At 46.0% G+C, this 15,190-nt stretch overlaps 1 protein-coding gene across 1 annotated transcript in view; it reads left to right on the top strand.

The window, feature by feature from the left end:
• pde3a (phosphodiesterase 3A, cGMP-inhibited) overlaps positions 1–15,190 on the top strand; it is a 483,881-nt gene that overhangs the window by 414,421 nt on the left and 54,270 nt on the right. Inside the window, exons 7-8 of the mRNA XM_078235322.1 lie at positions 6,045–6,130; positions 9,428–9,618. Of these exons, the coding sequence (XP_078091448.1) occupies positions 6,045–6,130; positions 9,428–9,618 (277 nt within the window). The remainder of the gene's footprint in view (positions 1–6,044; positions 6,131–9,427; positions 9,619–15,190) is intronic.

The raw sequence follows: 15,190 nt of genomic DNA, 5'->3' as shown, positions 1-15,190 counted from the left end.
ACATTAAACTCCATCTGCCAGGTTTTCAACCAATCTATCTGTATCCCATTGCAGGAAAACAATATTCTCATCACACCTGCCTTTCTAGCTATCTTCGTACGATCGGCAAATTTGGAAACCTTCTGTTCTGTCCCTTCCTCCAGGTTATTAATGTAAATAGTGAACAATTGCAGGCCAAGAATTGATCCCTGTGGTACTCCACTAGGTACATCTTTCCACTCTGAAAAGGATCCATTTATTCCAACTCTGTTTTCTATGTGACAGCCAGTTTTCAATCCATGTCAAAACACTTCCTCCAATTCCAAGGGCTTTTACTTTATGCACCAGCCTTTTATGCGGCACCAGCTTTTTATGTGGCACCTTGTCAAATGCCTTTTGGAAATCTAAATACACTACATCTACAGGTTCCCCTCTATCTACTCTCCCTGTTACATCCTGAAAGAATTCAAGCAAATTTGTCAAACATTATTTACTTTTTCATAAAACAATGTTGACTAGGTTTTATTGTATTAAGCTTTCCTAAATGATTAGCTATTTCCTTTTTGATTATTGACTCCAGCATTTTGCCAATAATAGATGTTAAACTAATTGGTCTATAGTTCCCTATCTTCTGACTTTCTCCCTTTTTGAACAAGGGCCACACATTGTCTGTTTTCCAATGTTCTGGTGCCCTCCCGGAATTTATCAAATTACAAATAATTTTAACCAATGGGCCCATTATCTCTGCAGCCACTACCATTAAAATCCTCGCGTGCAGTTCAGCAGGTCCTGGAGACTTGTCCTTTATCCCCTTGAGTTTCTCTAATACTCTATCCCTTGTGATTGAGATTTTTGTAGGGTCTACCATTCTGATCAAAAAGAAAAGAGAGGCGTGCGTTAGGTCCAGGCAACTGAAAACAGAAGGAGCTCTGGAGGAATACAGAAAGAGTAGGAAAGAACTCAAACGGGGAGTTAGAAGGGCAAAAAGAGGTCACGAAATGTTCTTGGCAAACAGGATTAAGGAGATTCCTAAGGCATTTTATTCATATGTTAGGAACAAGAGTTGTCAGGGAAAAAGTCGGACCTCTCAGGGACAAAGGAGGGGAATTATGCTTAGAACCCAAGGGAATAGGGGAGATCCTAAATGAATACTTTGCATCGGTATTCACAAAGGAGAGGGACTTGTTGACTGGGAATGTCTCAGAGGGAGGTGTTGACCCATTAGAGAGAATCTCCATTACAAGGGAGGAAGTGTTAGGTTTTTTAGGTAACATTAAAACTGACAAATCCCCAGGGCCTGATGGCATCTATCCTAGACTGCTCAGGGAGACAAGAGATGTAATTGCTGGGCCTCTGATGGAAATCTTTATCTCTTCATTGGACACAGGTGAGGTCCCTGAGGATTGGAGGATAGCGAATGTGGTACCGTTATTTAAGAAGGGTAGCAGGGATAACCCGGGTAATTATAGGCCAGTGAGCTTAAGGTCCGTGGTAGGGAAGTTGTTGGAGAGGATTCTTAGAGACAGGATGTATGCGCATTTAGAACGGAACAATCTCATTAGTGACAGGCAGCATGGTTTTGTAAGAGGGAGGTCGTGCCTTACAAATTTGGTGGAGTTTTTTGAGGAAGTGACAAAAACGGTTGACGAAGGAAGGGCCGTGGATGTCGTCTATATGGATTTCAGTAAGGCATTTGACAAAGTCCCTCATGACAGGTTGGTTAAGAAGGTTAAGGCTCATGGGATACAAGGAGAGGTGGCTAGATGGGTGAAAAACTGGCTTGGCCACAGGATGTGGAGATGCCGGCGTTGGACTGGGGTGAACATAGTAAGAGTTTTAACAACACCAGGTTAAAGTCCAACAGGTTTCTTTGGTAGCAAACACCATTAGCTTTTGGAGCGCTGCTCCTTCGTTGGCCACAGGAGACAGAGGGTAACAGTCGAAGGGTCTTTTTCCGGCTGGAGGTCTGTGACCAGTGGTGTTCCGCAGGGCTCTGTACTGGGACCTCTGCTATTTGTGATATATTTGAATGATTTGGAAGAAGGTGTAACTGGTGTTATCAGCAAGTTTGCGGATGACACGAAGATGGCTGGACTTGCGGATAGTGATGAACATTGTCGGACAATACGGCAGGATATAGATAGGCTGGAAAATTGGGCGGAGAAATGGCAGATGGAATTTAATCCAGATAAATGCGAAGTGATGCATTTTGGAAGAACTAATGTCGGGGGGAGTTGTACAATAAATGGCAGAGCCATCAAGAGTATAGAAACGCAGAGGGACCTAGGTGGCAGCACAGGTGGAGAAGGTGGTGAAGAAGGCATATGGTATGCTTGCCTTTATAGGACGGGGTATAGAGTATAAAAGCTGGAGTCTGATGTTGCAGCTGTATAGAACGCTGGTTAGGCCACATTTGGAGTACTGCATACAGTTCTGGTCGCCGCACTACCAGAAGGACGTGGAGGCGTCAGAGAGAGTGCAGAGAAGGTTTACCAGGATGTTGCCTGGTATGGGGGGTCTTAGCTATGAGGAGAGATTGGGTAAACTGGGCTTGGTCTCCCTGGAAAGACAGAGAATGAGGGGAAACCTAATAGAGGTGTACAAAATTATGAAGGGTATAGATAGGGTGAACAGTGGGAAGCTTTTTCCCAGGTCGGAGGTGACGATCACGAGGGGTCACGGCCTCAAGGTGAGAGGGGCGAGGTATAACTCAGATATCCGAGGAATGTTTTTTACACAGAGAATGGTGGGAGCCTGGAATGCGCTGCCAAGTAGGGCGGTGGAGGCAGACAGGCTGGCATTGTTTAAGACTTACCTGGATAGTCACATGAGCAGTCTGGGAATGGAGGGATACAAACGAATGGTCTAGTTGGACCAATGAGCGGCACAGGCTTGGAGGGCCGAAGGGCCTGTTTCCTGTGCTGTACTGTTCTTTGTTCTTTGTTCTATGTTCTACCAGCTCATCTGATACCGTGGAGATATTTGCAAACTCTTCCACAGTGAAGACTGGCGCAAAATATTTCTTTAACATGCCTGCCATTTCACTGTTTGCTGTTATCAATTCACCCGTCTCGTTCAGTAGAGGTCCCACGTTCACCTCAGCCACCCGCTTTATGCTTATATTTCCATATAACCTCTTTTATGCTGCATGCAAGTTTTCTCTCAAAATGTATTTTCTTCCTTCTCATGAGCTTTTTAGTCTTTTGCTACTGCATCGCAAAAACTTCCCAGTCCTCTGAACTGCCACTATCCCTTGTCACTTGTTATATCCTGCTTTTCAATCCTTGATCTTCTTTGTTAACCCTGGATTTTGCCTCTTTCGCACTGAATCCTCCTTATTGATTGGGACAAACTCCTGCTGAGCATTTTGGACCAGCTGTTGGAACATCTGCCACTGTTCATCTACTGACCTGTGTCTTAGCTTGTTTACCCAGTTCACCTTAGACAACTCCCCCCCCCCCCCCCCCCCCCCACCCTCATATCATTATAATTGCTCTTATTTAAGTTGAAGACATTGGTTATAGACCTATGGCATTCGTCCTCATACTGTAACTGAAATTCTATCACATTGTGGTCACTTCCCCCTTGGGGATCCTTAACCACATTATTAATCCTTCTTCATTACACAAAACCAAGTCTAAAATAGCCCATTCCTGGGTCGATTCCACGATGTCCTGCTTTAAAAAGCAATCCCCAATGCACTCCACCAATTCTTCTTTCTGCGCTACACTTTCCGGTTTGGTTTTCCAATCAATATGCAGTTTAAGATCTCCCATGATGATTGCAGTTCCCTTCAAATATGCCCTCAATATTTCCCCATTTATGCTTTGACTTCTTGAGAGGTCACATTTTGGGGGTCAGTAGACTACTCCCACCCTTGTCTTCCTTCCCCTGCCAGGTCATGATTTCAACCCAAACTGATTCCAAATCACTATCCACTGCCTTTATATCATGACTCAGCACTGCTCCGAAACCTTCCTTGATTAACAATGCTACCCCACCTCCTTTCCCCTTTGGCCTGTTCCTTTGGAACATTGTTTTCCCTGGAATGTTGAGCACCCAGTCCTGGTCACCCTGCAACCACATTTCTGCAATAGCTAATGCATCATACCCGTATGTTGCAATCTGTGCTATCAACTCATCTGTCATGTTACAAGTGCTTCATGCAATCAGATAAAAACATGTAGCATTGATTTTTTTTTTTACAGTTTTTTTACAACTCTGGATTTGCTCTGTGTTGCATATTTTTGTTCACGTATCCTGCCCCGACTTGTCACACTATGATGGTCAAGTTCCCCCTCACTATCCTGTGCTATAGCTCCCTCATACAATTCTGATTTTTTAAATAACCTTCCATTCTTGGAACCCTCCCCTCTCCAAGTTAGGGCACTTTTATGAGTCCTTGGTGTAATATAATGTGCATTGTGATCTGTCCCAACCTGTAGTTTTCTGACAGGGATGGAGTTATACTGAAACACTCCTGCCAACCTCTTATTAAAAGAATGACATTGGTAGAAGACCGTAAGTGAACTGGGCATCCTCTTGGAATGGAGTAATCTAACTTAGAGTAGAAAATAAATGAAAATAAAACATATTTAAGTTGTGAGAACTTACTTCATTACTTCCAACAGTGAGCTACACATAGGGCCCAGTAAGGTAGCCATGTGGCAATATCCTTCCATTTTTGAAATTTGGTTCTTTCTTGAGTATTACAGTTAACAATAAACTGATAATTGTCAGAAACTTAGCCATATCTTGCTTGCTTTCTCAGTGGAGAAATCTAGTTTCATATCCATTGAGATGAAATCTTGCACCCAAGTACTTTGGTTGGAAACATAGATCATAGAATCCATACAGTGCAGAAGGAGGCCATTCAGCCCATCGAGCCTGCACCAACAACAAGCCCACCCAGGCTCTATCCCCGTAGCCCCACATATCTTAGAATCTTAGAAACCCTACAGCACAGAGAGAGGCCATTCAGCCCATCGAGTCTGCACCGACCACAATCCCACCCAGGCCCTATCCCCATATTCCTACATATTTACCCATTAATCCCTCTAACCTACGCAACCCAGGACACTAAGGGCAATTTTAGCATGGCCAATCAACCTAACCCGCACATCTTTGGACTGTGGGAGGAAACCGGAGCGCCCGGAGGAAACCCACGCAGACACGAAGAGAATGTGCAAACTCCACACAGACAGTGACCCAAGGCGGGAATCGAACCCAGGTCCCTGGAGCTGTGAAGCAACCGTGCTAACCACTGTGCTACCGTGCCACCCTATTTACCCTGCTAATCCTCCTGACACTAATTGAGTATAAAGTTAAGGTATAAAGTTTGTTTATTAGTGTCACAAGTAGGCTTGCAATAACATTGCAATGAAGTTACTGTGAAAATCCCCTAGCTGCCACACTCAGACGTCTGTTCAGGTACACTGAGGGAGGATTTATGCAACGGTGATATAGTTCTAAGTTAGGATGGTGAGTAGCTTTGAGGGGATCTTCCAGACGGTGTTGTTCCCATGTGTCTGCTGCCCTTCTCCTTCTAAGTGATGGAGTCAGGAGTCAAGTGGTGGAGTCACGGGTGGCATGATGGCACAGCAGCCTCACAGCGCCCGGGACCTGGGTTCAAATCCCTGCTTGGGTCACTGTCTGCGTGGGGTCTGCATGTTCTCCTTGTGTCTGCATGGGTTGCTTCTGGGTGCTCCAGTTCCCTCCCACAGTCCAAAGGGCATGTCGGGGTGGCCAATGCACCTAACCAGCACATCTTTCAGACTGAGGGGAAACCAGAACACCCGGAGGAAACCCACGCAGACATGGGGAGGATGTGCAGAGTCCGCACAGACAGTGAGCCAAGGCCGGAATTGAACCCGGGTCCCTGGCTCTGTGAGGCAGCAGTGCTCACCACTCTGCCACCACTGTACCATCCCAGAAATAGCTAAGGAATGCTGCTTTGCTCTGCCAGATGATTGTAAATTTGGAAACCGAGGACTCCAAGGTGAAACAGAGCCACTTCATTATTTTGAGGACTTTTATTTAAAAATTTCTTTCATTTGCTTTTGCAGTTGTGGACGACCGTTCAACAAACTGACGCATTCGGACAGCACAGGGGATCGTGTTGATACGCTGGGGCATTCGCTAAACAGGACCGGTAAGCTATTACATTCAGCATCCCACTCCACAGTCCTGAACTTAGTGTTGGTTTACCTGGTAGTGGTAGCTGTTGTTTTATCCATAAAATATCCAGGCAGGATGCCAAAGTGTGAGGTGTCCCTGCGGTTAATTGGAACGATTTTACTGTTACCCAGGTGGAGTGCACTCAGCTACCCTGTTTTCAGTAGCAGGATGCTGGTGAGGGTTGGGGGGGGTGAGCATGAGCATGGACAGTTAGTGTCGAATGCAGGATCCTTCAACTCAAACTCCTAACAGTAACATAAAAGCAAATTACTGCGGATGCTGGAATCTGAAACAAAAACAGAAAATGCTGGAAAATCTCAGCAGGTCTGACAGCATCTGTAGTTCTGACGAAGAGTCATCCAGACTCAAAACGTTGGCTCTGTTCTCTCTCCACAGATGCTGTCAGACCTGCTGAGATTTTCCAGCATTTTCTGTTTTTGTTTCCTAACTGTAACATCTGGTCAACCTCTCATTTTTCAATCTATCCTCCTGTAAAGAGCAGGCAAGGCAGAGAGAGAATCCCTGCCAGTGTTTTCCCTCATTAATCCTGGGCCCACTTTTTCTGCCAGGGCTTTACAAATGCATTTGTGGGATTTGAGCATTGCTGGCTAGACCAGCATTTCTTGCCCATTCCTGTGGTAGTGAGCTGTTATAGTATGTGTGGCGTAGGTACACCTGCAGTGCTGTTGGGGAGGGAGTTCATGGATTTTGACCCAGTGACAGTGAAGGAACGGTGATATAGTTCTAAGTCAGGATGATGAGTAGCTTTGAGGGGAACTTCCAGGTGGTGATGTTCCCATGTATCTGCTGCCCTTGTCCTTCGAAGTGATGGCGTCACGGGTCAAGTGATAGAGTCACAGGTGGCATGGTGACACAGCTGCCTCACAGCGCCAGGAACCCGGGTTCAATTCCCGATTTGGGTCACTGTGTGGAGTCGGCACATTCTCCCCGTGTCTGCGTGGGTTTCCTCCGGGTACTCCGGTTTCATCCCACAGTCTGAAAGACATGCTGGTTAGATGCATTGACCATGCTAAATTCTCCCTCAGTGTACCCGAACAGGTGCTGGAGTGTGGTGACTAGGGGACTTTCACAGTAACTTCATTGCAGTGTTAATGTAAGTCTACTTGTGAGACTAATAAACTTTAAGTTATTGTTCTATATGAGTCTCCTCATACTTGTCTACATTTAATCCTCTCTGAACTTTAAGAACTGAAGAAATAGGAGAAGGAAACCATACAATCCCTCGAAGTTATTCACAGTAACTTCATTGCTGTGTTAATGTAAACCCACCTGTGACTAATTAATAAGCTTAAAAAACACAGAAGGTTTTGTCGAAGGTGGTGTTTTAGTGAATCAAGCAGCACTCGACACAGAGACGGTAGATGTCCAAACAAAAGAAAGATTTTATTCTGTGCAGACAGGGCTACATCTCAAGGCTCTACAACAAACAAGCTTTGCTTTACTGTTACTCAGGTAGTCAATTTGTCAGAATACCACAAACAATATTAGGCGATTACATCATCGATGCTTCAATAGAAGACTGGTTGAAATAAATGCTTCCTTTGTAAAGCTAATGCACAGCAATTTTCTGTCTGTGATGCGAAATAAGTTTCTACTTTACATCCATTATTATGCTTTTTAAAAATTCATTCGTGGGACATGGGCGTCACTGGCTGGCCAGCATTTATTGATGTGGAGATGCCGGCGTTGGACTGGGGTAAACACAGTAAGAAGTTTAACAACACCAGGTTAAAGTCCAACAGGTTTATTTGGTAGCAAAAGCCATTTATTGCCCATCCCTAGTTGCTTCTTGAGAAGGTGGTGGTGAGCTGCCTTCCTGAATCGCTGCAGTCCATGTTCTGTGGTTTGACCCACAATGCCATTAGGGAGGGAATTCCAGGATTTTGACCCAGTGACAGTGAAGGAATGATGATATATTTCTAAGTCAGGATGGTGAGTAGCCTTGAGGGAAACTTGCAGGTGGTGGTGTTCCCATGTATTTCCTGCCCTTGTCCTTCTAGATGGAAGTGGCCGTGGGTTTGGAAGGTGCTGTCTAAGGACCTTTGGTGAATTGCTGCAGTGCATCTTGTAGATAGTACACACTGCTGCTACTGAGCGTCGGTGGTGAAGGGATCGAATGTTTGTAGATGTGGTGCCAATCAAGCGGGCTGCTTTGTCCTGGATGGTGTTGAGCTTCTTGTGTTGTTGGAGCTGCACCCATCCAGGCAAGTGGGGAGTATTCCATCACACTCCTGACTTGTGCCTTGTAGATGGTGGACAGGCTTTGGGGAGTCAGGAGGTGAATTACTCACCGCAGTATTCCTAGTCTCTGACCCTCTCTTGTAGCCACTGTGTTTATGTGGTGAGTCCAGTTGAGTTTCTGGTCAATGGTAACCCCAAGGGTGTTGACAGTGGGGGATTCAGTGTTGGTAACACCATTGAATGTAAAGGGGCGGTGGTTAGAGTGTCTCTTATTGGTGATGGTCACTGCCTGGCACTTGTGTGGCACGAATGTTACTTGCCACTTGTCTCTTATGTCTCTTTGTGTAGTTAACCTGCTCTGGGTCTGACCAGAGTCTGAATTACACTTGAATTAAGTATGTGTTTAACCCTTTAAGAGCCTCAGTTCTGTGTCACCCTTGTACTAAGCTCCCAGCCTGCTGTGTGCCTACACACCCTTCCAGGTATCTGTCTAGTTATCTAATTACTTTCTGTACCATGTACCCCTACAAAGCATTGACAGGTTGCTGCAGTGCATCTTGCAGATGGTACACACTGCTGCCACTGTGTGCCAGTGGTGGCATTAGTGAATGTTGAAGGTGTTGGACGGGGTGCCTTCATGCAAGCTTCTTTGCTTTGAATAGTGTTGAGCTGTTGCTGGATCCACAGTCACTCAGGCAAGTGGAGAGTGTACCATCATGCTCCTGACTTGCATCTTGTTCATGGTGGTGAGTTAGAAAAGGTCTGTTTCGTAAAGGCAGCCAGTTTCTTCCCCCCTGAGTTATTATCTAAAGATGTGCAGGTTAGGTGGATTGGCCATGCTAACTTGCCCCATAGCTTACAAATATGGATAGGCCATGGTAGATTGTCCTTTAGTGTCAGGGGAATTAGCAATGTAAATATGTGGGATTACAGGGGGTAGGGCCTGGGTGGGATTGTTGTCAATGCAGGTTTGATGGCCCGAATGGCCTCCTTCTACGCTGTAGGGTGTTCTATGGTTCTATGATATCAGGAGACAGGATAAGTTCTGATGCATATTTGTTCCTCGCAGATGACCCCGCACAACCAACTTCCGACTACGACAGCACCCACGAAACAAATAACAGTGACAGCAGCGACATCACACTGAACGATGAGGAGCAGGAGGCCTGTTCGAAAGGATTGGTGCAATCCCTCAAAGGTTCTGAGTGCAGAAACTACAGACCTGACAGCCTTATGTTGCACCATTTGATTCCAGATGAGGTACTTGATTGGCATGCGTTTACATTGTGTTGAAGCTACCAAGGAGTTTAACCCTGATAAATGTGAGGTGATTCATTTTGGTAGGACAAATTTAAATGTGGATTACAGGGTCAAAGGTAGGGTTCTGAAGACTGTGGAGGAGCAGAGAGATCTTGGGGTCCATATCCACAGATCTCTGAAGGTTGCCACTCAAGTGGATAGAGCTGTGAAGAAGGCCTATAGTGTGTTAGCTTTTATTAACAGGGGGTTGGAGTTTAAGAGCCGTGGGGTTATGCTGCAACTGTACAGGACCTTGGTGAGACCACATTTGGAATATTGTGTGCAGTTCTGGTCACCTCACTATAAGAAGGATGTGGAAGCGCTGGAAAGAGTGCAGAGGAGATTTACCAGGATGCTGCCTGGTTTGGAGGGTAGGTCTTATGAGGAAAGGTTGAGGGAGCTAGGCTGTTCTCTCTGGAGCGGAGAGGTTGAGGGGAGACTTAATAGAGGTTTATAAAATGATGAAGGGGATAGATAGAGTGAACGTTCAAAGACTATTTCCTCGGGTGGATGGAGCTATTACAAGGGGGCATAACTATAGGGTTCATGGTGGGAGATATAGGAAGGATATCAGAGGTAGGTTCTTTACGCAGAGAGTGGTTGGGGTGTGGAATGGACTGCCTACAGTGATAGTGGAGTCAGACACTTTAGGAACATTTAAGCGGTTATAAGCACACCAGGATGATAGGGAGTGGGATAGCTTGATCTTGGTTTCAGATAAAGCTCGGCACAACATCGTGGGCCGAAGGGCCTGTTCTGCGTTGTACTGTTCTATGTTCTATGTTCTAAGGCTTTGTAAGGCTGGTCAGGAAGGAGGGTGAGATTCACCATTTAAAAAGTAGCAATGGCCTGTCCATCACACATCCGACTGTTACACCTGCAAATTTCCGCCCTATTTGGCTCAAATACCCTTTTGGAAATGTATCAATGGATGGACAACCTCAGGTAGAAATATTAAGAAATTAGAGAGCAAAACGTTTGCCAGTAGTTTCTACGGATCCTGACAACCTCTCCCAGAGAAGGAGCTAGAGATTTATGAACAGTCACCGGTCTAAAGATGAGCTTGCCCATATCAGTGGCTTTTATCACACAGTTATATGCTGAGGGTGAGCTTCAATAACACAGCGTAAATATTGAGGGGAGGGGCACGTCCGCCTCAGCACGCCCAGCTTGCCCCCACGGTAACATTTGCGGTGATGGCCCTTTAAGTAGTAAGTAGTAAGCTTCTGTCTGTCTCCAGGTGGCTGTCCAGCCTCTCAGGGCTGCCGGCCAATCGGAGATCAGCAGTCCAGCGCCGCACCAACTCAAGAACAGCTTCTTCCCTGCTGCTGTCAGACTTTTGAATGGACCTACCTTGCATTAAGTTGATCTTTCTCTACACCCTAGCTATGACTGTAACACTAGATTCTGCACTCTCTCCTTTCCTTCTCTATGAACGGTATGCTTTGTCTGTATAGCGCGCAAGAAACAATACTTTTCGCTGCATCCCAATACATGTGACAGTAAACAATCGAATCAAATCCCCAGGATCAGTGGCTACTGCCAGTATTGCAGGGGGCCCGGGGGGGGGAAGAGGAGACATCAGTATCCCCAAATTGTGGGTAAGCCTGGGATCTCACTCCACCAGGCTCCAGAGAGGGTGTTGGGTGGGGGTGGGAGGGGTGGGAGATTCATGTTAGAAAGGCGGTGAGGAGGGGGGGGGGGCGTAGGAAGGATGCAGTGATGCAAACCTGTGAGGGGAAGGCCTCCAGTTGGCACAGCGGGTGGGGTGGATGGGGGCATGGGCAGGCAGCCAAACCCCCCACAAGCATCCATCCATTCATCCATACAATTGTGGGAGTGCTGCCTGTAGAATTCAGCCCTGGGTTTGGTTTGACCACAGCCTATGGGGTAGGGTGGGGAAGGAAAAGATTTTATTGCAGCCTCTGACTGCTGTCCTAATAAGGAAATAAGAACAAAGTAAATGACAAAGGGTCATCTGGACTCGAAACGTCAGCTCTTTTCTCTCCTTCCAGATGGTGCCGGATCTGATGGGATTTTCCAGCATTTTCTCTTTTGATAAAGTAAAATGTATTTTTTTTTTCACTTTAAAACCTCTAGCTTTTAAATTATTTACTTTAACAAGCCCAACCAGGTGGTAAGTCAAAGTTGTGGAGAATGAACTGGTGAATTGCGCTCTCCACTGGTCAAAGCCTGCAACTGCAGTGAAAGGAGCTGTGTTAAACTGTCCTGTTCACTGAGTGCTGCGTTTAATTGGAAATATGTAAAACAGGTCTCACAAAAGAAACGCTAACAAAGATGTTAAGAGTGCAGTGACAGAAGACTTTTCGGTGAAAGTATTTAATTTCGCAGCGAGGCTGGCATTAATTGCTTGTTCTTCGTTGCCCACACACCACTTGCTAGGTCACTTCAGAGAGCTGTTAGGAATCAGCAGTCACACATAGGCCAGACCAAGGTAGAGCAGAGTTCCTTCCCTCAAGGGAGTTGAGGGTTTATTGGGGGCGAGGTGGGGGAGGGAAGGGCAGGTTGTTAGGCAAGCAGGTAGAGTTGAAGCCACAGTCAGATGTATGGAAGGTCCATTCAAACGTCTGACAGCAGCAGGGAAGAAGCTGTTCTTGAGTCGGTTGGTACGTGACCTCAGACTTTTGTATCTTTTTCCCCTGACGGAAAAAGGTGGAAGAGAGAATGTCCGGGGTGCGTGGGGTCCTTAATTATGCTGGCTGCTTCACTGAGGCAGTGGGAAGTGTAGACAGAGTCAATGGATGAGAAGCTGGTTTGCGTGATGGACTGGGCTTCATTCACAACCCTTTGTAGCTTCCTTCGGTCTTGGTCACAGCAGGAGCCGTACCAAGCTGTATTGAAAGGCAGAGCAAGCTCGATGGGCCGAATGGCCTATCCCTGCTCCTATGTCTTACGACTTTAATGAGCTGTTGGACTTTCATGATTACCTGTTAGCTCGATGGTCACTTTCGCTGTTACCGCCTTCTTGTGCCCAGATTATGTTCAACGGATTTGAAACTCTCCAACTAACTTGGCGGAAGTTGAATGCGTGTGTCAGGAATTATGAGCGCAGTTAATAGGACTAGCATGTCACCATACCCTGTGTACGTAGATTTTTAAAAATTGATCACTTGTGACACTGCACACAAGGTGTCAAGACAAAGGAATTCTACAGCCCTGTCACAGTGTGAGCGGGGATGGAAAATGCACTGAGACGTTCAAACATCCTTTGAGTTCGGTGGGACTGGAAAATTCTTCTGAGGAGAGAACTTGTAAGATTCCACCCACAGTCTTCTTATGAAATAGCGTTAGATGGTTGGAGTTGAATGGATGGGATTAGCTGTGGTTGTAAATCAGTTCCTGCTTCTTTAAAATCAGATGGATTCTGTCCTTGCGTCTATGCAATAAATTTGGCCCTGATTTTGTCGTGAGGATAACGGTTAGGTTAAGAGCACTCGGTGTTAAGGAGTAAATCAGAAAGCCATTTTCAGACTCTGCAAAGGCTCAGTTGAAATTGGAAATCAGCAAGTTGCTGCCAGGGATACCCTACTGTACTAGAAACTTCGCTTTAATAACAGAATTCCTACATCCCTACAGCGCAGAAGCGGCCATTCGGTCCATCGAGACTGCACCAATTCTCTGGCAGAGTATCTTACCCAGGCCCCCTCCCGTGCCCTATCCCTGTAACCCTACATATCTCCTACGGCTAATCCACCTAACCTGTGGGACTGCAGCCAATCCACCTAATCGTCACGTCTTTTGGACTGTGGGAGGAAACTGGAGCACCTGGAGGAAATGGGGAGAATGTGCAGACTCCACACAGTGACCCAAGCCGGGAATCGAACCTGGGTCCCTGGCACTGTGAGGCAGCAGTGCTAACCACTGTGCCACCCTCATGGTATCTCGCTGGGGGGGGACACAGCATTGAGACACATGATAGGTGTGAGGTTTTGTGCTAATCTACTAGGTACTCACTAATTACGCTTAAAAATATGAGGGCTTGACCATTCAAGTGTAACTACATTTTTGACAACATGGTAAGTCTTAATTATTGCCAAACAACTTTTCTGGCACTGAAAATTAACCTTTTTAAATGTGGCATCTCCTTTCTTCAGGTTTTTAATTATTGCTGGGGATTTTAAAAAGTTTCACTTTGTTTTTACTTTCTGTCTCATTTATCTCTCCATCTCATCTCCCTCTTCATCTCTTTCTGTTGTTTCTGTACATGATTTTATATAGAATAAAATATTCTATCTTACAGTTTCTGCTTCAGACTCTGCTTGTCTCAATAAGGATACTTCAATCTGATTGGTTAAGGAGAGACACCATTGCTGGTTCTATTCACATAAATCCCAGATCTCCTGGACAGTATCATGCACGTTGGCACAGTGGTTAGCACTGCTGCCTCACAGCGCCAGGGACCTGGGTTCGATTCCCAACTTGGGTCATTGTCTGTGCAGAGTGTGCATGTTCTCCCCGTGTCTGCGTGGGTTTCCTCCGGGTGCTCCGGTTTCCTCCCACAGACCGAAAGACGTGCTGGTTAGGTGGATTGGCCGTGCTAAATTCTCCCTCAGTGTACCCGAACAGGTGCCACTAGGGGATTTTCACAGTGACTTCATTGCAGTGTTAATGTAAGCCTACTTGTGACACTAATAAATAAACTTTAAACATGCTGTTAAACTCTCTGACCACAAGTCACAGTACATAAGAACATGGAAATTCCATGGCAAGTATACGCATAATGAATCACTGGCGTCCTTTGTTCACTGTTAACTCCTAAATCCGGTTAATTGGTTTTGGATTACTGTTCATAAGTAAACAGCAAAATACACCACAATTTCATAGAATCCCTACAGTGCAGAAGGAGACCATTCGGCCCATTGAGTCTGCACCGATCACAATCCCACAATCCCCGTAACCTCAAATATTTACCCTGCTCATGCCCCTGACACTAAGGGGCAATTTAGCATAGCCAATCCACCTAACCCGCACATCTTTGGAGTGTGAGAGGAAACTGGAGCACCCGGAGGAAACCCACAAAGACACGGGGAGAATGTGTAAACTCCACACGGACAGTCACCCGAGGTCGGAATTAAACCCTGGTCCCTGGCGCTGTGAGGCACAGTAAGAAGTTTAACAACACCAGATTAAAGTCCAGACCAGCTGTGAGGCAGCAGTGCTAACCACTGTGCTACCCTGCTGCCCACCGCTGTGCCACCATGCTGTGTCAAGCATAGAAGTGGAGTTGGTTGACCCATCAGCATGAGCTGGGAGTTCCAAGAGGATGCTTCAGAGTGCCACTACTGGTGGGGAGATGTAATTGCAGTGTGACAAGTTTACTTGGAGAGTTAACATTATAAATATGGTCAGAGGAATTTGAAATGATACAAAAGGACCCAATTCATATTGGGAGTGTATGTAAACACAAGGGGGATCATTTTAACCTAAGTTGGCAGCCGATTAGATTGCATTTTAAGGGGAGAAAAGTTCAGGATGGGTGTAAAACCTCTGTTGTGTCAATTCCGCCAATTTC

Source organism: Mustelus asterias, chromosome 19 (genome assembly GCF_964213995.1).
Source record: "Mustelus asterias chromosome 19, sMusAst1.hap1.1, whole genome shotgun sequence".
Taxonomy (NCBI): domain Eukaryota; kingdom Metazoa; phylum Chordata; class Chondrichthyes; order Carcharhiniformes; family Triakidae; genus Mustelus; species Mustelus asterias.
This window is presented reverse-complemented; position numbering and strand designations above follow the sequence as displayed.